The 18,014-nt window shown below is 55.3% G+C and overlaps 1 protein-coding gene across 1 annotated transcript; it reads right to left on the reverse strand.

Moving 5' to 3' along the window:
* Nucleotides 1–685: 685 nt before the first annotated feature.
* Nucleotides 686–17,526, reverse strand: Ncf4 (neutrophil cytosolic factor 4). The gene is made up of 10 exons (XM_060389105.1): nt 17,104–17,526; nt 12,309–12,393; nt 11,617–11,770; nt 9,395–9,465; nt 7,574–7,701; nt 6,914–6,971; nt 6,266–6,364; nt 2,315–2,445; nt 2,020–2,085; nt 686–1,109 (listed from the first exon to the last, which is right to left on the reverse strand). The coding sequence occupies exons 1-10, from the start codon at nt 17,133–17,135 to the stop codon at nt 914–916; spliced, it is 1,020 nt and encodes a 339-aa protein (XP_060245088.1). The 5' UTR covers nt 17,136–17,526; the 3' UTR covers nt 686–913.
* Between the last annotated feature and the right edge of the window lie 488 nt (nt 17,527–18,014).

The raw sequence follows: 18,014 nt of genomic DNA on the forward strand, positions 1-18,014 counted from the left end.
GGATCAAGTTAAAAATGGGGCCATTGCTATGGGCCCTAATTCAATTTGAATTAGGGTAATTGGACACAGGGACAGGTGTACACAGAAGACACACAGGAGGGGGCTCGTGGGAAGAGAGAGTGAAGAAGCTTCTGCAGGCTGAGGAATGCCACAGATGTCGGATGACTGGCAGATCACCAGGTGCTGGGGAGAGGTGAGAATGCTTTCCCTCGGGTTTCATGGGGAGAGGGTTCTGGGGGCTCCTTACTTTTGGATGTTTGCCATCCAGAACTACAAGGCAGTTCCTTTCTGTCTTTCAACTCTCCGTTTTGTGGCTGCTTCATCGTGGCACCTCTGCGACTCAGGCTGTTCACCATGATGGCCTGGCCTTGCAGCTCCACAGGCCAACCCAGGCCTGGGAAGCGCAAAGGATTCTGGTAGTCTGCTCCCTGTGGGGGAGATCAGGAGCCACAGCGAGGAGAGGGAACTCTGTCTTCTTGGCCATGCCCACCCAAAGCAGAGTGGGTCCTGGGCAGGGCAGCAATGGCTGTGAAGCCACAGGCAATGACCCTTCTGTCCCTGCTGTGGGCTCTTAGAGACTGTGAATGGCTGATGCTAATGTCCTGTGAAATGTGCATCCCCTGGGGAGCGGGTTCGCTGTGTTCCCCGTAACATCATCTGGAAAGGAAAGAGGCCTCAGCCAACAGCGCTTTACTCCCTGGTTGTCTCTCCATTTCTGGCCCTTAGAGACAAAACGGGTTTATTTAATTCAGAGGTAATGGTCAGAATCTAGAACGAGTAGACTCCTAGTCCAGCGGGTGCATCAGCCTGTGGCTCAGGAGGTTTGCATCTCACGCCGGCAGCCCCGAAGGGCCTCGTGTTCCTAGAGGGACCTTTTGTGAGCACCTCGTCCTGTCACAGGGAGCCCAGTGACTCAGGGCACAGTGTTGTAGACACTGTAATTGTCCTTCTGGGTGATGTGTAGCTTCCAGGGGAAGAGGCGCTTCTGGGAGGGGAGGCCTTGGGCCTGCCTCACCATGAGTCCCACGTCCTCATCGGACAGCAGCCGAACCAGATCCCCCTCGGCATCCTGGTAATTGAGGGCGATGTCCTCTCTCTGGAACTCACGCCTGGGGGAACACAGTGGGGTTAGTCCTGGGCTCCCGGGAGAGCCCAGGGTCTTTGGATTTGAGTGGTATAGACCCTCGTCATCCAAGCAGCCTTATTCCCGTTCTTCAGATGAGGAAACTGAGACCTCAAAGGAGGAGAGGCATTTGTATCCCACTGATGTACAGCCGGAAGCGACTGGCAGATGAGTGGGTGCAAGGCTTAGGAGTTTCCTAAAAGAAGGAACGGCAGCCAACGGAGGCTGGTGGGAACCGGCTGACAGCTTTGGGAGGAAGACCATGCTTCCCCTTGGAGGGCGGAACAAGATCTGAAGGAACTTCCCACAGACCATTTGACCCCTCAGGCCCAGCCTAATCGTCTTGCACACACTTCCACCCCATGGTCCCAATTCTTGAGAATTATCCCCCAGAAAATAATGAGACAGTAAATTCGGTTGACCGTGGTTAATAAAGGGGGAGGTGGGATAAGCCACTGAGGCGCCTTGAGAATGGTGGGTGTGGCCAGGCTGTGTGTGTATGTGTGTGTACATGTTTACACATGTGGGTGCATGTGCTGAGGAAATCTGAGCACACAGCAGATAATTAGAGGGCTGATATGTGGTAACAGACGTCGCATCCTCATTACAAGCTGATTGTTTTCTATCGTGAGAGGTGGGACAGCGCTATTCGGTTCTAGGAAGTAACTGTTGAGCACCGGCCTGGACCTCGAGGCTTTCATCTGGAGAGACGAGTATTCTAACATCGACAGTCACACACTGTGACCTCAGCTGAGCCCTTGCCCCTCTGCAGCCTGCTCGGCTCCTCTCTGAGGCACTGTGGGCCACAGGGCATAGAGCTGTCACATGTGGCCACCTCCCCCTCATCCTGTTCTCCTCTCCAGGCTTCCTTCCTGCTCTCCCACCCAGCCTCTCACCTCATGAGTTCTAGCAGGTCTTTGAACCTGGGGGTGCTGTTGAGATCCTCCTCCACTGCAATGTCCCTAAGGGGGACAGAAGAGAGGACGTATTAGGGGGACATGCTTGGGGGACAAGTACGAGCTCTTGCTACAGCCACTCTTGCTGCTTGTGGTTTATCTGGAAGGCAGTGGGAGCTACAACAGCTGCAGGGCAGCGGAGAGAAAACGCGGCGCGTTCCCTGGGAGACAGTGGCATCATGGGGGTGGGGGAAGGAGGGGCAGGAGGGGCCTGTCCTCCCAGCAGGCCACCAACTTGATGGTTTTGACTGTATCTTCGTAGTAGTAGCAGCGCAGCCAGTTAGTGGTGTCATCTTCTTCTGGGAAGTCCTTGAGGATCTTCACAAAGGACCCTGGGAAGATGCCCGTGGCTCCCTGAGCTGTGCCCTGTAGGGGAAAGAAGAAGCTGCTTCATGGCGAAGTCAGGCCCAAGGCCGGCACTCAGAGACACACTCTCTATAAAAAGGATTGCCCTAGATTGACTCCCAAAGTCTGTGTGTCAAGGGCGTGGTCTCCAGGCTGGCTCTGCTGGGGTGTTGTGGGAGCAGACACACAAGTCCTAGTGGAGGTGCCTTCTATCTCCGGGAAGAGGGTTTCCTTCCTCAGGTAGTGGGGCCTTCTCCTTTCTTCTTCCAGGTTTTTCAAACTATTTTACTTATTTTTCTTTCTGACCATACTCTTGCTCTCACAAGAGGTCACAATGAGTGGCCTCAGCGCAGGAACTGGGGCCTCCAGGACAGTGAGCCATCGCAAACCTTTTCTCTTCATAAGCTACTTGTCTTGGGTGTTTTGGTAGAGCGATCAAAGTCAACTAACACACAGAGAAAAGGTGAAGAGATTTACCAAGCTGCCCAACCCAGAAGACCTGCACTTAGGTTTTAGAAAAACTCTGAATTTATCTGGAAAAATGCATGCCTCTCCCTCTCTCTCTCCCCACTGTTTCCTCTTCCCTTCTTCCTTTCCTCTCTCCCTCATTCATTCTTTGCTTCAACACACAGTCCCTATTATGCCCAATCTCTGGGCTCTGGCGTCACAGAATCACTGCTCCCTTGTCCAGCACTCTTGGCCGCATAGAATGGCTGCGGACATGCGAACACACAGGCCCCCTGTGGCAGAGAGCCGCATGTATAAAGGAGGAGAGCGGGGGAGGGTGCAGATGTTGTGGTTACAGAGACACCCAAAAGTGCTTCATGCTCCTTCCCATCCTCTGGGTGTCACACAGAGGCTCCGGCTTCTCCGCTAAGTGCAGGCCCAGGGCGTGTGAGCTTCTGCCTTTGTGCGCTGAGTCGTAAGAGGAACTGTTTTTTGACCACTGTCCTGTTTTCTGGAAAGATTTACTGTCTGGGATGTCGTCACCGCCAGACCTCAGGCTGCAGGAAGAGGAGGCTCAGTTTACGGGAGGATGTGAGTCCCGGGGCTCATGTGATCACTTACAGCCTTCACGATCATGAGACAGAAGATGAATTCTTTCCTGTGAGCATACATGTGTGCCTGTGCACATGTAAAATACATGTGTGCGCGTGTGCACATGCTCATGTATGTGCATGTGTGTACACATGTCCGTGCCTATGTGTGTGTATGTTAGCGTGTGCATGTGTGTACATGTGGATGTGTGTTTATATGAGTGTGTGCATGCATATATAGCCCAGAGGACGACTTCACATGTCATCATTCAGGCTCTAGCTCCATTTTTGTTTTTTCCTTTTGAGACAAAGTCTCTCATTGACCTGGGACTCGTCTGTCAAGTTGACATAGCTAATGTCATCTGGGAAGAGGGAGCCTCAGCTGAGAAAGTTCTGTCACCAGCTTGGCCCGCGGGCGACCCTGTGGAGAATCTTCCTGATTAACGATTGGTGTGGGAGAGCCCAGCCCACTCTGTCTGGGGCCACCTCCGGGGAGAAGGTCCTGCGCTGTAGAAGAAAGCAGGCTGAGCAAGCCATGGGGAGCAGGCCAGTAAGCAGCACCCCTCCACGGCCTCCGCTTCAGTTTCTGCCTCCAGGTTCCTTCCTGTCCTGACTTCCTGGAATGAGTGACAAAGAAACCCTTTCCCCTCCAGGTTGCCTCTGGTCATGCTGTTTGTCACAGCAATGGAAAGCAAACCAGAGCATGGCCCATCTGCAGCGGTCTGACTGGACAGCAAGCCCTGAGGGTCCACTTGTCTCCGCCGCCCCGGAACTAGATGATAAGTGTAAGCTGCCATTGCTGGCACTTTACTGCGGGTCCTGGGCCTGAGCTCAGGTCCTGTTCGCTGCCCGAGTTATCTCTGCAGCCCCAGGAGTCATGACACCACGCAGACATGTAAACCGAGGCCCCTCTTCCTGCAGCTTGAGGTCTGACGGTGACGGCATCCCAGGCAGTAAGACTTTCCAGAAAACAGGACAGTGGTCAGCAGTTCCTCTTATGACCCAGTGCACGCAGAGGCAGAGGCTCAAACGCCCTGGGCCCTGCACGCCACACTCACTGCTCTCCAGCCTCAGAACACCAGGGTCCCTGCCTCAGCCGGTCCCAGAGCCTCCTTCAGACACAGCGAGGGCCAGAGACTGTCCAATAGTGACAATATCACGATAGAGATGGCCAGGCCCAGGCCAGGGACCAGGTACACAGCCACCCCTGTCAGTATGTCAGCTTCAGGGTCTCATGTAAGCCTTCCCAGTCCCCTCGCATGCAAAGGGAACGAGGCATGCAGACTCTCTGGGGACAAGGCCGGGACAACATCCGCCTCTCCCTCATCCCTGCCAGGAACCGCTGAAGAAACAGTGTTTTCGTCATTTACAGAAAAGGAAACCATAGGATTGAGCAACCTCCTGAAGTGCGAAAGGCTGGCTAAAAACAGCGAACTGTTCAGACACGCTTAGTGAAGCTATCTATTGTTTCACATTACGCATGGTGGGACCCAGGGCCTTGCACGCTAGGCAAGCGCTCCTCCACTGAGCTGCTTCGGGCGTGGACGTCCACTCTCAATTACAGTCACTCTTGCCGCTGGCCAGGAAAGTAATATCCTGCCTGAGCCCCCACGTCCCTCAAGGGAGGAAAGTTTGACCCCCAAAGCAAACACAGGGAGACCTATGTGATTGCTGTGGCGTGGTACAGTGCCAGCGCCTAGTGGGGGGCCGGGGTACTGTTGGACACCCCGCAATGTACACAGCAGCCCACCCTCCCCCAGAATTCAGCCCCCCAAAGCCAAGAGGGTCAGTTCTTAGAATTCCTGTTAGTGGTCAAGAAACTGAACAAAACAGACGGGGTGTGAAATGGTTCGGGGGATGGGGAGGCTTGATGACGACCTGAGCTCCACCCCCAGAACCAGCCTGGCGGCAGGAGAGAACCAGCTCCCGCAAGCTGTTCTCCGACCATCACATACACCTGGCTCCACTTTGCCTGTGACCCACAGGTCACCCAAACCTGCCTGGACCGCCAGGATTGTAACAGAGGACTTATACTCTCCGGCTTCCCTTGACTTTTCATGGTGTCTGCCTGTGGAATACCCAAACTACCCATCTGTCCTCATCTCTACCTTTGCTCCTCCCCCTCATCTCCACCCTCACCCCCATCATCATCTCCAGTATCAGCCCCATCCCCACTCCTATTCTAATTCCCACCCTCATCTTCATCCTCACCCCGTCTTCATCTCCAAGCATCACCATGCTTGCTCCTATCCTTAACTCCAATCTCACCTCTATTTTCACCCCTATCCTCATCCCCCTTCTCACCTTCACCCTCACCTTCACCTTTACCTCCATCCTCACCCCATCCTTACCTCTATGCTCAACTCCTCCATCACCCATCCTCGCCTCCAATCCCAACCCCCACCTCGCCTCCTCCTTACCTCCATTCCCACCTTTATCCTCACACCCAATCTCGTCCCCATCCTCACCCCATTCTCTCCCCTCCTCACCTTAATCCTCAACTCCATCCTAACTCCAATCTTCACCTCCACCCTCATCACCTTTCTCGCTCCCATCCTTAACTCTAATCTCACCCCCACTCCCATCTATAACTTATCTCCACCTTCACCTCCCACCTCACCTCTAACTTCATCTCCACCCTCACCTCCACTGGTGCCTCTGCCCTTTTCCCAGTCTCGTCTCGTCTAATCTCCACCCTCACCTCCAACTTCACTTTCGCCCTCACTTCCACCATCATCTACATACTCTCTGACATCACCTCCAGCTTCAGCTAACCCTACTGACCCCGGCCACCTCCATCTCACCTCTAGCCAGTCTCTGTTGATCCTACCGAGAAGGAAGATCACATCCCCAGCTTTGAAGCTCAGCTCCAATTTGCTGTTCCCAGTGAAGTCAAACAGGGCCTGAGGGGGTGAGAGGGAGGAAATGCCGTCCCTTTACACAGGTAAGGAAACTGCAGTCTGTAGGGGTGTTGAGACAGCCCCTCTATTTGTGGGGTTTCATTTAGAACCCTGCTCTCTCCAACTGCAGAATAGATGGTTCTCTCAGAGCTGGTAGGGTGCAGCTCTGAGGGGCGGGTGTCCAAATTCTGTGCTGGGCTTGTCCTGCTCCCCCACCTCCCTGGCCTCACTGTGAGTGGGCTACAGCTTTCCCATCCCCCACTGCTGTCTACCAGGGCACTACCCACCCTGGCTTTTGGAATGCCATTTGTGTGTTTCTTGGGGGACAGGGCCCTGTCTGAGGCTTCCTCATGAAGCTAGGCTGGCCCAAGAAACCCAGCCAGCTGAGCTGATGCTTGGCCAGCTACTCTTCGGCTTCTACAGGCAGCAGACCAGGGCGGCCAGCATCGGAGCGGAGGCAGCTCCTGCCCTGCACCCAGCACCATCCACGATACACAGTGGCGCACAGCAGGCGGGCACAGCTGCTGAGGATGAGGTCTAGCCTGTGGGTACCTCCGCTCTGGGAGCTTCCATGCGGTCCACGCTGGCGCCTTGCGGAGACACGCCCTTACTGTGGAAAGAAAGGGGGGTGTCAGCCGCGGGGATCCCCCGGGGCTCAGCTCCTGGCTTCTGGGCAGCCACCAGCCAAGGTTGCGCTCGCAGCTAGCCCTGCGTCCTGTATTCCCACCGCTCTCCCGCAGACGACCCAGAGGCAGAGCTTGGCGAAGGAGTGGAGAGGAGATCATGGCTCAGCGCCTTTAACTCTCCATCTGGTCTCAGCTTGGCTCCCGAAGCCAAACTCTCCCACGGTGTCACTATTCTATTTCAGCCCCGAGGAAAACAGGCTGTGGAGAGGTGCCTGCGTGGCTGCGGTCCAGATCAGGCCTTCCTAGCTGCAACGGGAGGTGATTGGGAAGAAAGGGAATTTGGGGGAGGTCAGGGCTCAGGAACCCTGCCTGCTTTTCCTCGGCTCCTTGAAGAAGTGGCTCGCTTGGAAACCTGCAGCATTTCACCACTGTGGTGCCTAGAGGCTTGCCTGGTTATTTTTTCTGTGAGGGCCAGGGGTAAGAAGGGAGCCCTGGACTCTTCGGAACGAGGAGCAGCAGCGACCCCTGGGTGTCAGGGATTGGACTCAGTCTCGGGCTTGGAGAGGGCGCAGCGAAGGCCACCTACATTTTGCGCGTGCGCGGTCGGAGCCTCCGGAGTGCTTGGGGCACCTGCTCGGCGTCGTAAGCAGATTGATAGAAGAAGATCCTGACGTCGGGGTCCATCAGCACGCAGACCGGCAGGCTCAGGAGGTTCTGTGTGGAGACGGGCAGGACAGGGCGAGCAGTCGACCAAAAGATCTGGACAGTCCTGTCGCCACCCCAGCCCTGCCTCCTCATCTCCACTAATGAATGCTCAGGTGGTAATAATAAAAAAACGGGTGATTAGCCCTCAGCTGCTGAAGGAGACAGCTCCAAAGCTTTGTTCCTCGCCCAGAATGAGCAGAGCCGGGAGTGAGGGGATGGGGAGGGGGGGGGGGTGTTGGCTTGAAAGTTCATCTGAAATCACCTAAAGGTCTCCAGAGATGGGTTAAGGGGGCAGATTACACCAGGAACTTATCCTGTAATAACCTGGAAGCTAGGATCAGAGAGGGAAAGGGTCTGCCCAAAGCCGCACAGCTTAGTAAGTAACACAGCTGGGCACCAGAGCCGCTGAAGATGCTTGTGTCTCATGTAGCCTAGCCCCGCCTCAGACTTGCTACTAACCAAGCTGGGACTTTTGATCATCCTGCCTCTACCTCCTAAGTGTTGGGACTGTGGCTGTGGGCCACCATGTCCACTTTCTTTGGTCCAGGGGATCACACCCAGGGATTCTTGACGCTAGCCAAGAACTCTATCAACTGTGTCGTCAGGAGGTACAGTGCCTGGCTGGGGAGGGAGAGGCAAATCTGGGAGGTGATTGGGATGGGGGGCTTGTAGATTGATGTCTCCTGCTCCACGCACACTCCTCTCCACCTCGTGCTCACACACTGTGACTAAGCTATGAGGGCATGGAGCAGGGAGGCCTGACATGGCTACTACCCCCCTAGCCCCACAGGGCTCAGGTACTCTGCAGAGCTTCGGCTAGTTTAGGAGGGTTACAGCTCTGTGGGAAATCTTTCAGGATCACAGTATAGAAGCAGGTTCACAGCTCTGGAACCACCTTCACCTCATGCTGTCCATAGAGCCCAGCTTCAGTCTGTGAGAGCGGAGGGCTGGAGGAGCTGTCTGTTTCACAACAGAGGCAGCCGAGGCTTCTTGAGAGGATTGCTTGCTCACTCCAAGGTACCCATCCGAACAAAAGTCTCCAAACCCAGAGCTCTCCGTCTGTAAAAAGCACCTCTGAACACCGAGGAAGGTTTTCCATCAAGCCATGGCTTGGATGCTTCCATTGATGGGGTGTTCACTACCTTGCATGGCTGTGACAGGAGGGCATCCCTTCCTGACCACCCCGGCCTCTGCCTCTAACACCGATTCTTCTGTGTCCCTGTGCCATAGAAAGCTGACAGTGTGCAGAGGGGGAGTGCACAGAACACCCCTCCAAGGGCAGAGAGTGTAGCCCAAACCCTGTTGTGCTTGGGTAAAAAGAGGTATTGGCTGGAAGGGGGCCCTTCTCTGGTCTGTGGGAGGGGATGTGATCAGCTGTCATGCCCCCATTGTGCGGGCAGGAGACACCTCCGTGTGAGTTTGTGGTTCACCAGCCACTGGCCCCGCTGGGGAGCAGGTACTGTGTCCTAGAGCCGGGCACGGATATTCCCCTGGGCATGGTACACTCAGGGGTTTGTCAAGCATGACTTCTTGTGAGCAGGCCTCTGGGTCCCTGAGAACATAGCCCGTTTCTCTCTCCAGCTAGGTCTTTCGGGATTGAAGATGGTGTCATGGGGGCCTCAAAGAAAGCTCAGTTCTCAGATTCACGCCCCAAGGTACTACCCTGCCCACTCAAGCACCAAGGAAACGTGGCAGCAGGTACCTTCATGTAGGCATTGAGGGCCGGGATCCGAGTCTCAGCAATCTCCTGCTTCACGCCCATGTAGACTTTGGCTGAGGAGAGAAAAGCTGCCTGGACCACACGGTGCCTGCCCCACCGGCCAGATAGCTGCCCAGTGCCTCTCTCCCCAGCTCAGAGCTCGTCCTACCTTCTGTCATGGTGCCAAGGTGACACCGAGATACTTCCCAATTGCATCTTCCAATCACATCATAATTAGAAGACAGGAGTTCTCTATGCTGTGCCTGCTCCTACACACAAAGGTATGCACACATATGCACACTCACACACTTATGTATGCACACACTCTGCACACCCATGTAAAGCTCATACACACAGAAACCCCTGCACACACACCATCACTCACACAGACACATGCATACCCACTCGCATGCGTGCACATGTAGAGAGATGCATGAACTTATACATACATACTTACATATGTGCACACAGATATCACAGATATACCTGCACTCAGGAACATGGTCATACCTACATACATGCATACCCACATAGACAGTATGCCTGTGTGCCCATGTGTATACAAACATATATATGCAAATACACATGTAAGAATGCCACAGGGTTCTACACACAAGCATACATACACACACACACACACACAAAACATTCTTTAGCAGCTGCACATGCATGCACACAAGCCTTAGCTCTGAGCACGGGATCCCTGTATGCCCTGGCCACAGTGCTGTCCCTAGCCTCAGGCTTGGATAACATTCAGGTCACCACCAGAGCTTCTGAGCATCCTGCTAGGTTGAGTTTCCCAGAACAGCCACCTCGACATCTTGAAGGTGGAGGGCTTCCTAAGGTCCCATTCATCAAGCTGCCTTAGTTAGAAACTGGTCCCCGAGCCCCACTCACACACACTGACACTGCCGAGGACTAAGAGTTGGGTGGATGAATAAGCCATGCCCCTAATGCAAAGAGTGTTCTGGGGCAGAAGAGACAAGTGATGTCCAACCAAATGACAAATGTCTTCCCAGAGCCTTTAGACAGGCACCCCGGGGAGCTGCCATCCAGAGGGCCACCAGAAGGCAAACCTGTCCAACCTCTGTGCCACAGATAGGCATGGGGGAAGAGAGTGGGCAGAAAGGAAGCCTTCAGCTTTGGGACATCAGATCAGAACCAAAGGACTCTGTCCTGAGGGAAGTGGCAGGATAAAACCCAGGCAGAGGGAGATGCCAAGGTGAGGCCTGGAGATGCTGCTACAAAAGGAATGAACACAAGGTCTTTGGGGACTCTGGGGACAGGGGGTGCAGAAGAGAGGCTCCCCTCAGGTATGCTGCAGGTGGGGGTAGAATGGGGTGGGGTGGTGAGACGTCTATGCATTCGACTTTGGGGGGTGGGGGTGGGGGAGGCAGTGTGTCAAGGAGACAGGCCCAGAGCTCTTGAAGGGATGTGGGGAGTGGATGGTGGAGGGGTCAGCTCAGAATGGCAGAGTCCCCTCCTCACCACTCAGAAGGGGGAGGGAGAGGGAGAGCGGGGAGGAGAAGCCCTTGCCTCTCAGCTCAGAGTCCTTGTCTGAAGAGAACACGGTTCTTTCCCGAGTGTGTGGAAGGTGCACACTTGGGAGGTTAGCTGGAAGAAGGGAAGATGGGCAGGCCTCTGAGGCTTAGGGAAGATGTGGTATGATCTTCCCTACAGAGGCATCTCCATCTCTCTTGGGCAAGCTCAGGAGGGGGTGGCACGGGACGTTTGGAAGGGAGGGCATGCGGGAAAGAGGCCGAGAGGACAGGGAGTGGGGTTGGAGGCTATTTGTACTCAAAACCATGTGGTACCCTGCCTCCCTAAGGGACAGAGAAGGAGAGCCTGGGAGATCTGTCCAGGCTGAAACTGTTTGACCGGCTGGAGAGCTGGCCTCATGGGTGGCTGGGGGAGACAGGAAAGACCAGAACCCCGGGTGCTGAGTGCTCTTAGCCTGGGCTCTCTGGGTGATAGATGGATGTGGCAAGGTGGCTGTACTGAGCCCCAGAGGTCAACCGTTATGAGGCAGGCACTTTAGAGGGGTGGCAGTGTAGAGGACAGAGGTGGCAGTCAGGGGTGGGGGTAGGGCACTGCCAGCCTATGGCTACAAGAGGAACACTGCCAACCAGCCAGTGTTTGCAAAAAGACTGAAATAAGATCTGCAGAGCTAGGGAGTGAGGCAAAGGCCAGGGCGAGCTCTGGGCATTGGGCATCGGACAGCCTACCTGGCAATGTGGGCAGGCTGCAGGTGAACGGGCTACTCTTGCTCTCTGGCCCGAATCGTTCCTCTAGTTTGCTCTGCAGGGCATAGAACTGGCGATAGCGGCGGTAGATGAGGTACTTGGATCCTCCTTTGGTCTTCACTTCGATGACAAAAACCTGAGAAGAAGAGAGGCCTGGAGGGGGGAAGCTGGGAGGTGTAGGGGTCTGAAAAGTGAATAGGATTGGGGGTGGGCTGGGGAGGGCCTGGGAGGTGGGAGAGCTGGGGAGGTGGGGAGCCTGGAAGGTAGACACACTGGGAGACGAAGGAGGATAAGGGAACCCATAGATTAGCACAGGGCACTGAGGTACGGAGGTCCTAGAGGCAGGCAAAGAACTAGGAGGTCATGGAGAAAGCTAGCGGGCACAGGATGAGGTCAGAGGTCACACAGAGAGAGAGAACAGGCTTTCTCAAGCCCTGCACTGTACTGGACGAGGTGAGCCTTCCCTGGGGTGTCCCATGCTTTAGGATGTGTTTGGAAGCACCCCTACATTCTATCCAGGGTGTGCAGGCAACCACCCTGTCCAGAGAAACCACAAAGTGTCTTAGAGAATTGTGCCAGGTGTTCCAACAGAAAAACGGCCCCACTGAGGCAGGAGACGAAAGGTGGAGGGTCAGAGGTTGGAGGGCAAAGGAACCGGGGTTGCTGGTGCTTACAAAGTGGCTGGTGAAGCCCCTTTTCTCCTCGATGTCAGCAATGTTGGCTGAGATGGCCACATCATCAGGAAGCTGCTCGAAGTCGCTGTAGGAGGACAGAGGGAGGACACCAGTTACCGCTTTGCCTGTTCCGGGCAAAGCCAGCTGGTGATGCCCTGCACTCCTCATTCTGAACTTTGTCTGTGCCCGTGTCAGTTCTCGCTGATGCTGGGAACCCAGAGACTATAGAACCACGAGCCCAAGTAAACCTTTTTTACCTCATATATTAATTGACTCCAGTATTTTGTTATAGTAACATGAGGCTGACTGACGGAGAGCCACATCCCCCTGTCAAGAAAATGGTGGATCAATTGGAATCCACTGGAAACTAAGGAGGTTCTTCCAGCCGGTGGGAACAGCTTATGCTAAGGTTCTGAGCCCTGAGGAAGAGCTTAGATTTGCCAACGGCAGAACCTGATGAGCTTTGAGGTGGATAAGTTAGTCTGAGGGTCTTGGGAGTAGGGAGCTAGATTGGCTTTGGGAAATCCTGGTTTGAGAAGGTCACAGGTTGTCAGCAACGTGGATATAGAAGAAGAGGCAGAGACTTAATGAGACCTCCCCATGGGAAGCCCTCAGAGTGAGGGGTGATATGGGGCAGGACACACAAATGAGAGGACCCCAGAAGATGCTGTTAGCATTTTGTGTGTCCCTGTTTTTTCCTGGCCAGTCAAGTGCCAGGCATGCTCAGCTTCGAAGGTGCCTAGCTTGGAGAGGCGGCATGTCATGATTGGCATGAACCAAACACAGCAGTCAGATTCCTGTTCCCACCTGCCCTGGAGGCTCAAGGCAATCCCGTGACTAGCTCTGGTCAGTGAGATGTCATGGGGGTGGAGCTGACATCCGGATCTGCAGCAGCCACAGAGCACCCATGAGGCAAAAACATGATGCAGAACGAAAGCGTCTGTAGCGTTGGTGTTGAGCTCCCTGAGCTAGGGAACTAGTTACAGCCTCTCTCTGGACTTGTTCTATGAAAAAGAACAGCTGGCCACCATTTGAACCGAGACCAGGCTCTCCTTTCCCTGCAGCCTAATGCATTTCCAAGGGCTACATGACCAAGATACGGCAGCCGAGCTGGAGGGGAAGAAAAAGACACAGCAAGAGTGCTGCCTGCATCTGACCAGCACAGGGAGGTGCAGGGCTGGGAGACTCAGGCCATGCTAATGTGAGAGGTCTCTGGGTAGACATCCAAGCAGGACCCTGGTGTGTAGGTGTGGAGACTGTCATGGTGAGGCTGGCCTGAGTGGCTAAGGTAACAGCCACCTGCCTGTGGCTGATGGCTGTGGTGAAACCCCTTAAGCAAATGGAAGAGGGCTGAGGAGGGCAACCAGAGAAAGCAAAAACAGGCCAGCAGACACAGGCAAGGTCACCAGGCTAGCCGCCTGCACACAGACAAGGAAGCAGGAAACAGGTGTAGCCAGGCCTTGATGGCACAGATCTGTGATCTCAGAAGTTAGGAGTCTGAGGAAAAGGGAGTCAGGATGGGATGGAGAGTTCTAGATCAGCCTGGGTTGCAGCATGAGACTCTATTTCAAAAGAGGAGAAAGAAGAGGAGGAAGCATAGTCCAAGGGTGAGGCGGAGACGGGGAGGAGGATAACGGGATGACAAGGAAGAAGAGATGGATGAGAAAAGAGGGTAGAAAAATATGAGGAAGAGGAGAGGATGAGGAGGGGGAGGAGAAGGAAGAGAGGGCTAAAAGGATAAGCTAGAGGAGGAAGACGGGAAGAGGGATGGTGAGGATGAGAAGGAGGAGCTGGAGAAGCAATTGGCTTCCCCTGGCAGGAACTGAGAGACAAATGGGACAATGTGTCCTGCACCTCGAAGCGTGTACGGGCCCCATGAACCCCTTACACTCTCATCCCAGTTCATGCTGGTCCCCTGGTCTGTCCCAAGCTGGTACCTCAGGACCTAGAAGTCACCAGGCAGTGACTAGGGGAGTCAGCAGGCCAGCAATGGATGTCTCCCAGGCTGGGGCACCTCTGTGGACACGGGTGACTTTCCATTTGCCCGAGAGGACACCCTTGGGAAGAGTGGTCTCACGCACTCCCCCCAGAGGCTCACTGCGTTACTTAGTGTATCGCCTCATTCAGTAGTGATTTCACCGGCACCGAGCCTAGGGTGGGGCAGGAAGGAACTGGAAAGGGAGAAATGGCTGTGGGCCATGACCCGATAGCTGGGCGTGTTCACTGAGAGAACATCCAAGGTGCGTACTCCTTAGAGAGAAACCCACCTGCTGAGAGATGTGGAAACTAAGGCACAGGGAGGTTAAGGAGCTTGCCCAGGTGAGGAGGGGATTTGAGACGGAGCAGCTGAGAGAGCTTGGATGAACCCCAGCACTTGGCCTGTCTCCACATTCTGAACAGATACTGCCTAGCACGCTAAGATCTGGTCTGGGCTTCTTGTGCCCCATGGTCCTGAGGAGTGGGGAAATTGGTTGCCCAATAAATAATGTCCCTGCTTCACCACTGCCCAGGCCTTTCTTCAGGAGAGGTGACCCTCATGACATTATTCAAGGAATCAACAGTGGGACAGAGGACAGCTTGTGCTGGTTAAGACTGCTAGAGGGAAGCGGGGTTCCCTACAGCCGAAGGTAAGGAAAGCACAGGGGAGTTGGCTTATGGAGGCAGGGAGGGCCTTTTGGGCAGGGAGGCAGTAGACAGCACAACCCCCCACCCTGGGGCGGGGACACGTAAGACGGGCAATGTCATGGAACCTCAGGGAGGCAGGCATGGCCAGAGCACACGAGGCAGAGCAAGGACAGAGGAGGCTTGACACAGGCAGACCCCATATAGGGGGTCTTCATGCCTTGTGGAAGAGCCTCAGCTTATCTGGGAGGCGGGGCGGTGGGGGAGAAGAACCCAGAAGTGTTCTAGGCACCAATGGTATCAGACCAGGGCCTGGGACCAACCTGGCCTAGGACTAGAATTCTATTCAGCTCCCTGCCAGGAGAGACCTTGTGGGGCCTCTCCGTCTGCTCTGACTCCTCCCACCCCTCTGGAAATGGAGACACACCTGAGTGCTTATGTCATATGGTCAGGAGGTGGTTGGCAAGCAGGGTCCCTTCAGTCCCACGAGAGCAGGGCTGCCCTCTCACTGCATCCCCAAGCGCCCAGAAAGGCACTAGGTGCTGAGTAGGCTCTCAGCAGTTACCTCCACCTGTGACGAGCTGGTGGGTGCAGTGTGAGTGGCAGGGCAGTCTGCTGGGTTGGCAAGGAGGCCATGGTGTGGGGATAGGGCCTGGGCCTGGGAAAGTAGCTGTCCCCTCAGGCCCTTCTCAGGTTGTTTGGGTCCATCCCAGGCTCCGTGCACACGAGAGCTACCCACGGCAGCCCACGTGTGGACCGGATCTGGAAGAGCTCTGAGAACTCTTGGTACCTCAGTCACGGCAGGAGCTGGCTATGTGGCTTTCGGAACTAGGTTCCGCAGATGACCTTGAAGAGGTCTTTGGATGCTTGTCCACAAGTTTCTAGAAAGAGCTGTTAGTTGTGCTGTCTCCTCTCATCTGTACCTTTGCTGGGCTGGTTCCCAAAAAGGACACCGGGGATGCTGGATCTGATGGCCCTGGGACCTGGGTCCGTGACCCCGAGAGAAGCAGAGGAGGGGAGACGCCCCTCTGAGGGCGGAGGACAGAGTGGGCGGAGGAAGCACACAGCCCTGCTGGTCATCACAGGCAGCCTCTGAACCCTGCACCTCAAGAAACAGGAAGGGACCCAAACTTCAAGCGGCTACAGTTTCTAGAAGATTCCAGTTCGCATGGTCTGTCGGTCTCCTAGGAGAACTGGAAGGTCAGCGGGGCTGGGACCATGTCACGCGAGCTCCTTCAGCACCCCAGCATCCTCCATAGCTTTGGAGCCATTCTGACCCCCACCCCAACACAGACAAGCCTTCTCTGACCTTTGACCCGAAGAGGACCAAGCAGTTTTCGAGATCCCTTGGGCTCTTTTTCCTCCCACCTGGACCTCATCAGCCAGACCCAGTTCTGGTGTCTCTCAAGCCGTTCACATGGACCCTAGCTCCCTAATGTTGCTTTCTGTTTGATCCAGGGGTCGGACTCCCAGCTCTGTCATTTGGATCTCCACCCACAGACCTGGCTCCAGAAGACACACAGAGCAAAAGCTGACTGAAGGAAGTGGCCAGGCTCGGGGCTCTCAGGCCTCGCAGTCCCTATCTGTACAATGTCAATGTTGTCCAAGATAGATCTAGGTCATTGTTGAGCCCTAGCAGATTTCTTGAGCACTTAGGGTGTAGCAGAACTCTTCTGCCTCCCAGAGACAAATTTGTGATCCAAACTTGTGCCAGACATCTAAGGGCTGTGTAGGAAAAGAAGATGGAGTGAGGGGTCAGGGAACAGAGCCAAGGTTAGACAAATCTAAAGACAGGAAATGCGGAGGCCATTTCTGCCCGAACAGCAGATGGAAAAGCCACGCCTGACCGCAATGTGGAACCAGGAACCCAGAAGAACCCAAGCCTAGGACCCAGGACACCTGTGCTCTCAGGCTCTACCGCTCACTCATCCCGTGTCTCTTGGCTACAGCCAAGCCACTCCCCTTCGCATTCTCGCTGGGACCTGAGGCCTACAGAGACAGTTGCAGGAGCCTGCATCTCTGAGTACCCGAATTTGACTCCGTGTTCATACTCTGGTATCAGGTGACAGGAGGGTACAGGATCTTACCACCCCACCCTCCCCCATCCCACTCCAACCCCACCCAGGCCTGCTGGGATCAGTGAAAAAGTGAGGCGATGGGGGCATACTCTCACCTCTCCGATCGCAGCTGCTGGGCCAGGGCCATGGCTGCGGGTAGTCAGGACAGCAGGTGGGGGAGGGCCTTGCCCAGCCAAGCCCTGGCTGAGTTCACCTCTCACTTCCTCCTGTGTGCATCTGGGAGCCTCCTGCGGCTTGGGGGAGGGGGGCGTCCCCAGGAGCAGCCTTTGAGGAGGTCCCTTCCTCCCCAGCTTCTCTGGACCCTCCCTGAAGTACCTCCTCCGGGCTCTGAGCTGCCTGGCCTCACACTTCTGCTCACCCACTTCCCAGCTGCACTGCAGTTGAGGAAGTGCCACACTTGGGTGCTGGGCTTGTGTGAGGCCATTAGCTTTGGGGACTTCCTCAGTGTCTGTTTCTGGTGCTGAGCTCCACCCATCACCCGGCAGTTTCAACACTGGCTAGTCCACAAAGGAGGGCTGTGGTCCTGGGGACTCTGCTCATGCTCCTTTCCCGAGCCCCTTGCCCAAGCTTCCGAGGCCTGCTTCTGCTAGAAGCCCTCCTGGTGTCCATCCCTCTGTTACGCTAGGGTATGAGGGTTGGCGTGTGCCCCATCTTCGTGCGTCTGGTGCTCTGGGCTCTGAGATCTCACAGTCAGCTGTCCCGGAGCTGCCAACCACATCGGTGCTCTCCTTACTATCAGCCTCCACCTCCCTATTCTGCTCGCCTGCTGGCCTCAGAATCCCCAAGGCCCTGCCAGCTGCCTGCTCTCCCAAGCTCTTCCTTCCCTCACTGCCTCCTTGTTCCCAGTGCTCCCTTCCTGCCTCCTGTAGGGCCTCCCTCTCGGTGCTTTCCCTGCAGCAAGCTCCTACCAGCCGGAGTTCCCTGTTCCTGTTTGTTATACATGTGTGCTGGTGGGTTAGGCTTCTTCTAGGCCAGCACCACTCTGCAAACACCTAGAAAAAGGGAA

Source organism: Meriones unguiculatus, chromosome 8, assembly GCF_030254825.1.
Source record: "Meriones unguiculatus strain TT.TT164.6M chromosome 8, Bangor_MerUng_6.1, whole genome shotgun sequence".
Lineage (NCBI taxonomy): Eukaryota > Metazoa > Chordata > Mammalia > Rodentia > Muridae > Meriones > Meriones unguiculatus.

What these genes read in the sequence shown, in the direction of transcription:
- Ncf4 (XM_060389105.1), bottom strand. Translation starts at nt 17,135, where the DNA reads ATGGCCCTGGCCCAGCAGCTGCGATCGGAGAG. An exon ending in CAGCCTGCCCACATTGCCAG is followed by an intron (nt 9,466 to 11,616) that starts GTAGGCTGTCCG and finishes TTCTCTCCTCAG; the next exon opens with CCAAAGTCTACATGGGCGTG. An exon ending in CGACCGCGCACGCGCAAAAT is followed by an intron (nt 6,972 to 7,573) that starts GTAGGTGGCCTT and finishes TTCTTTCCACAG; the next exon opens with TAAGGGCGTGTCTCCGCAAG.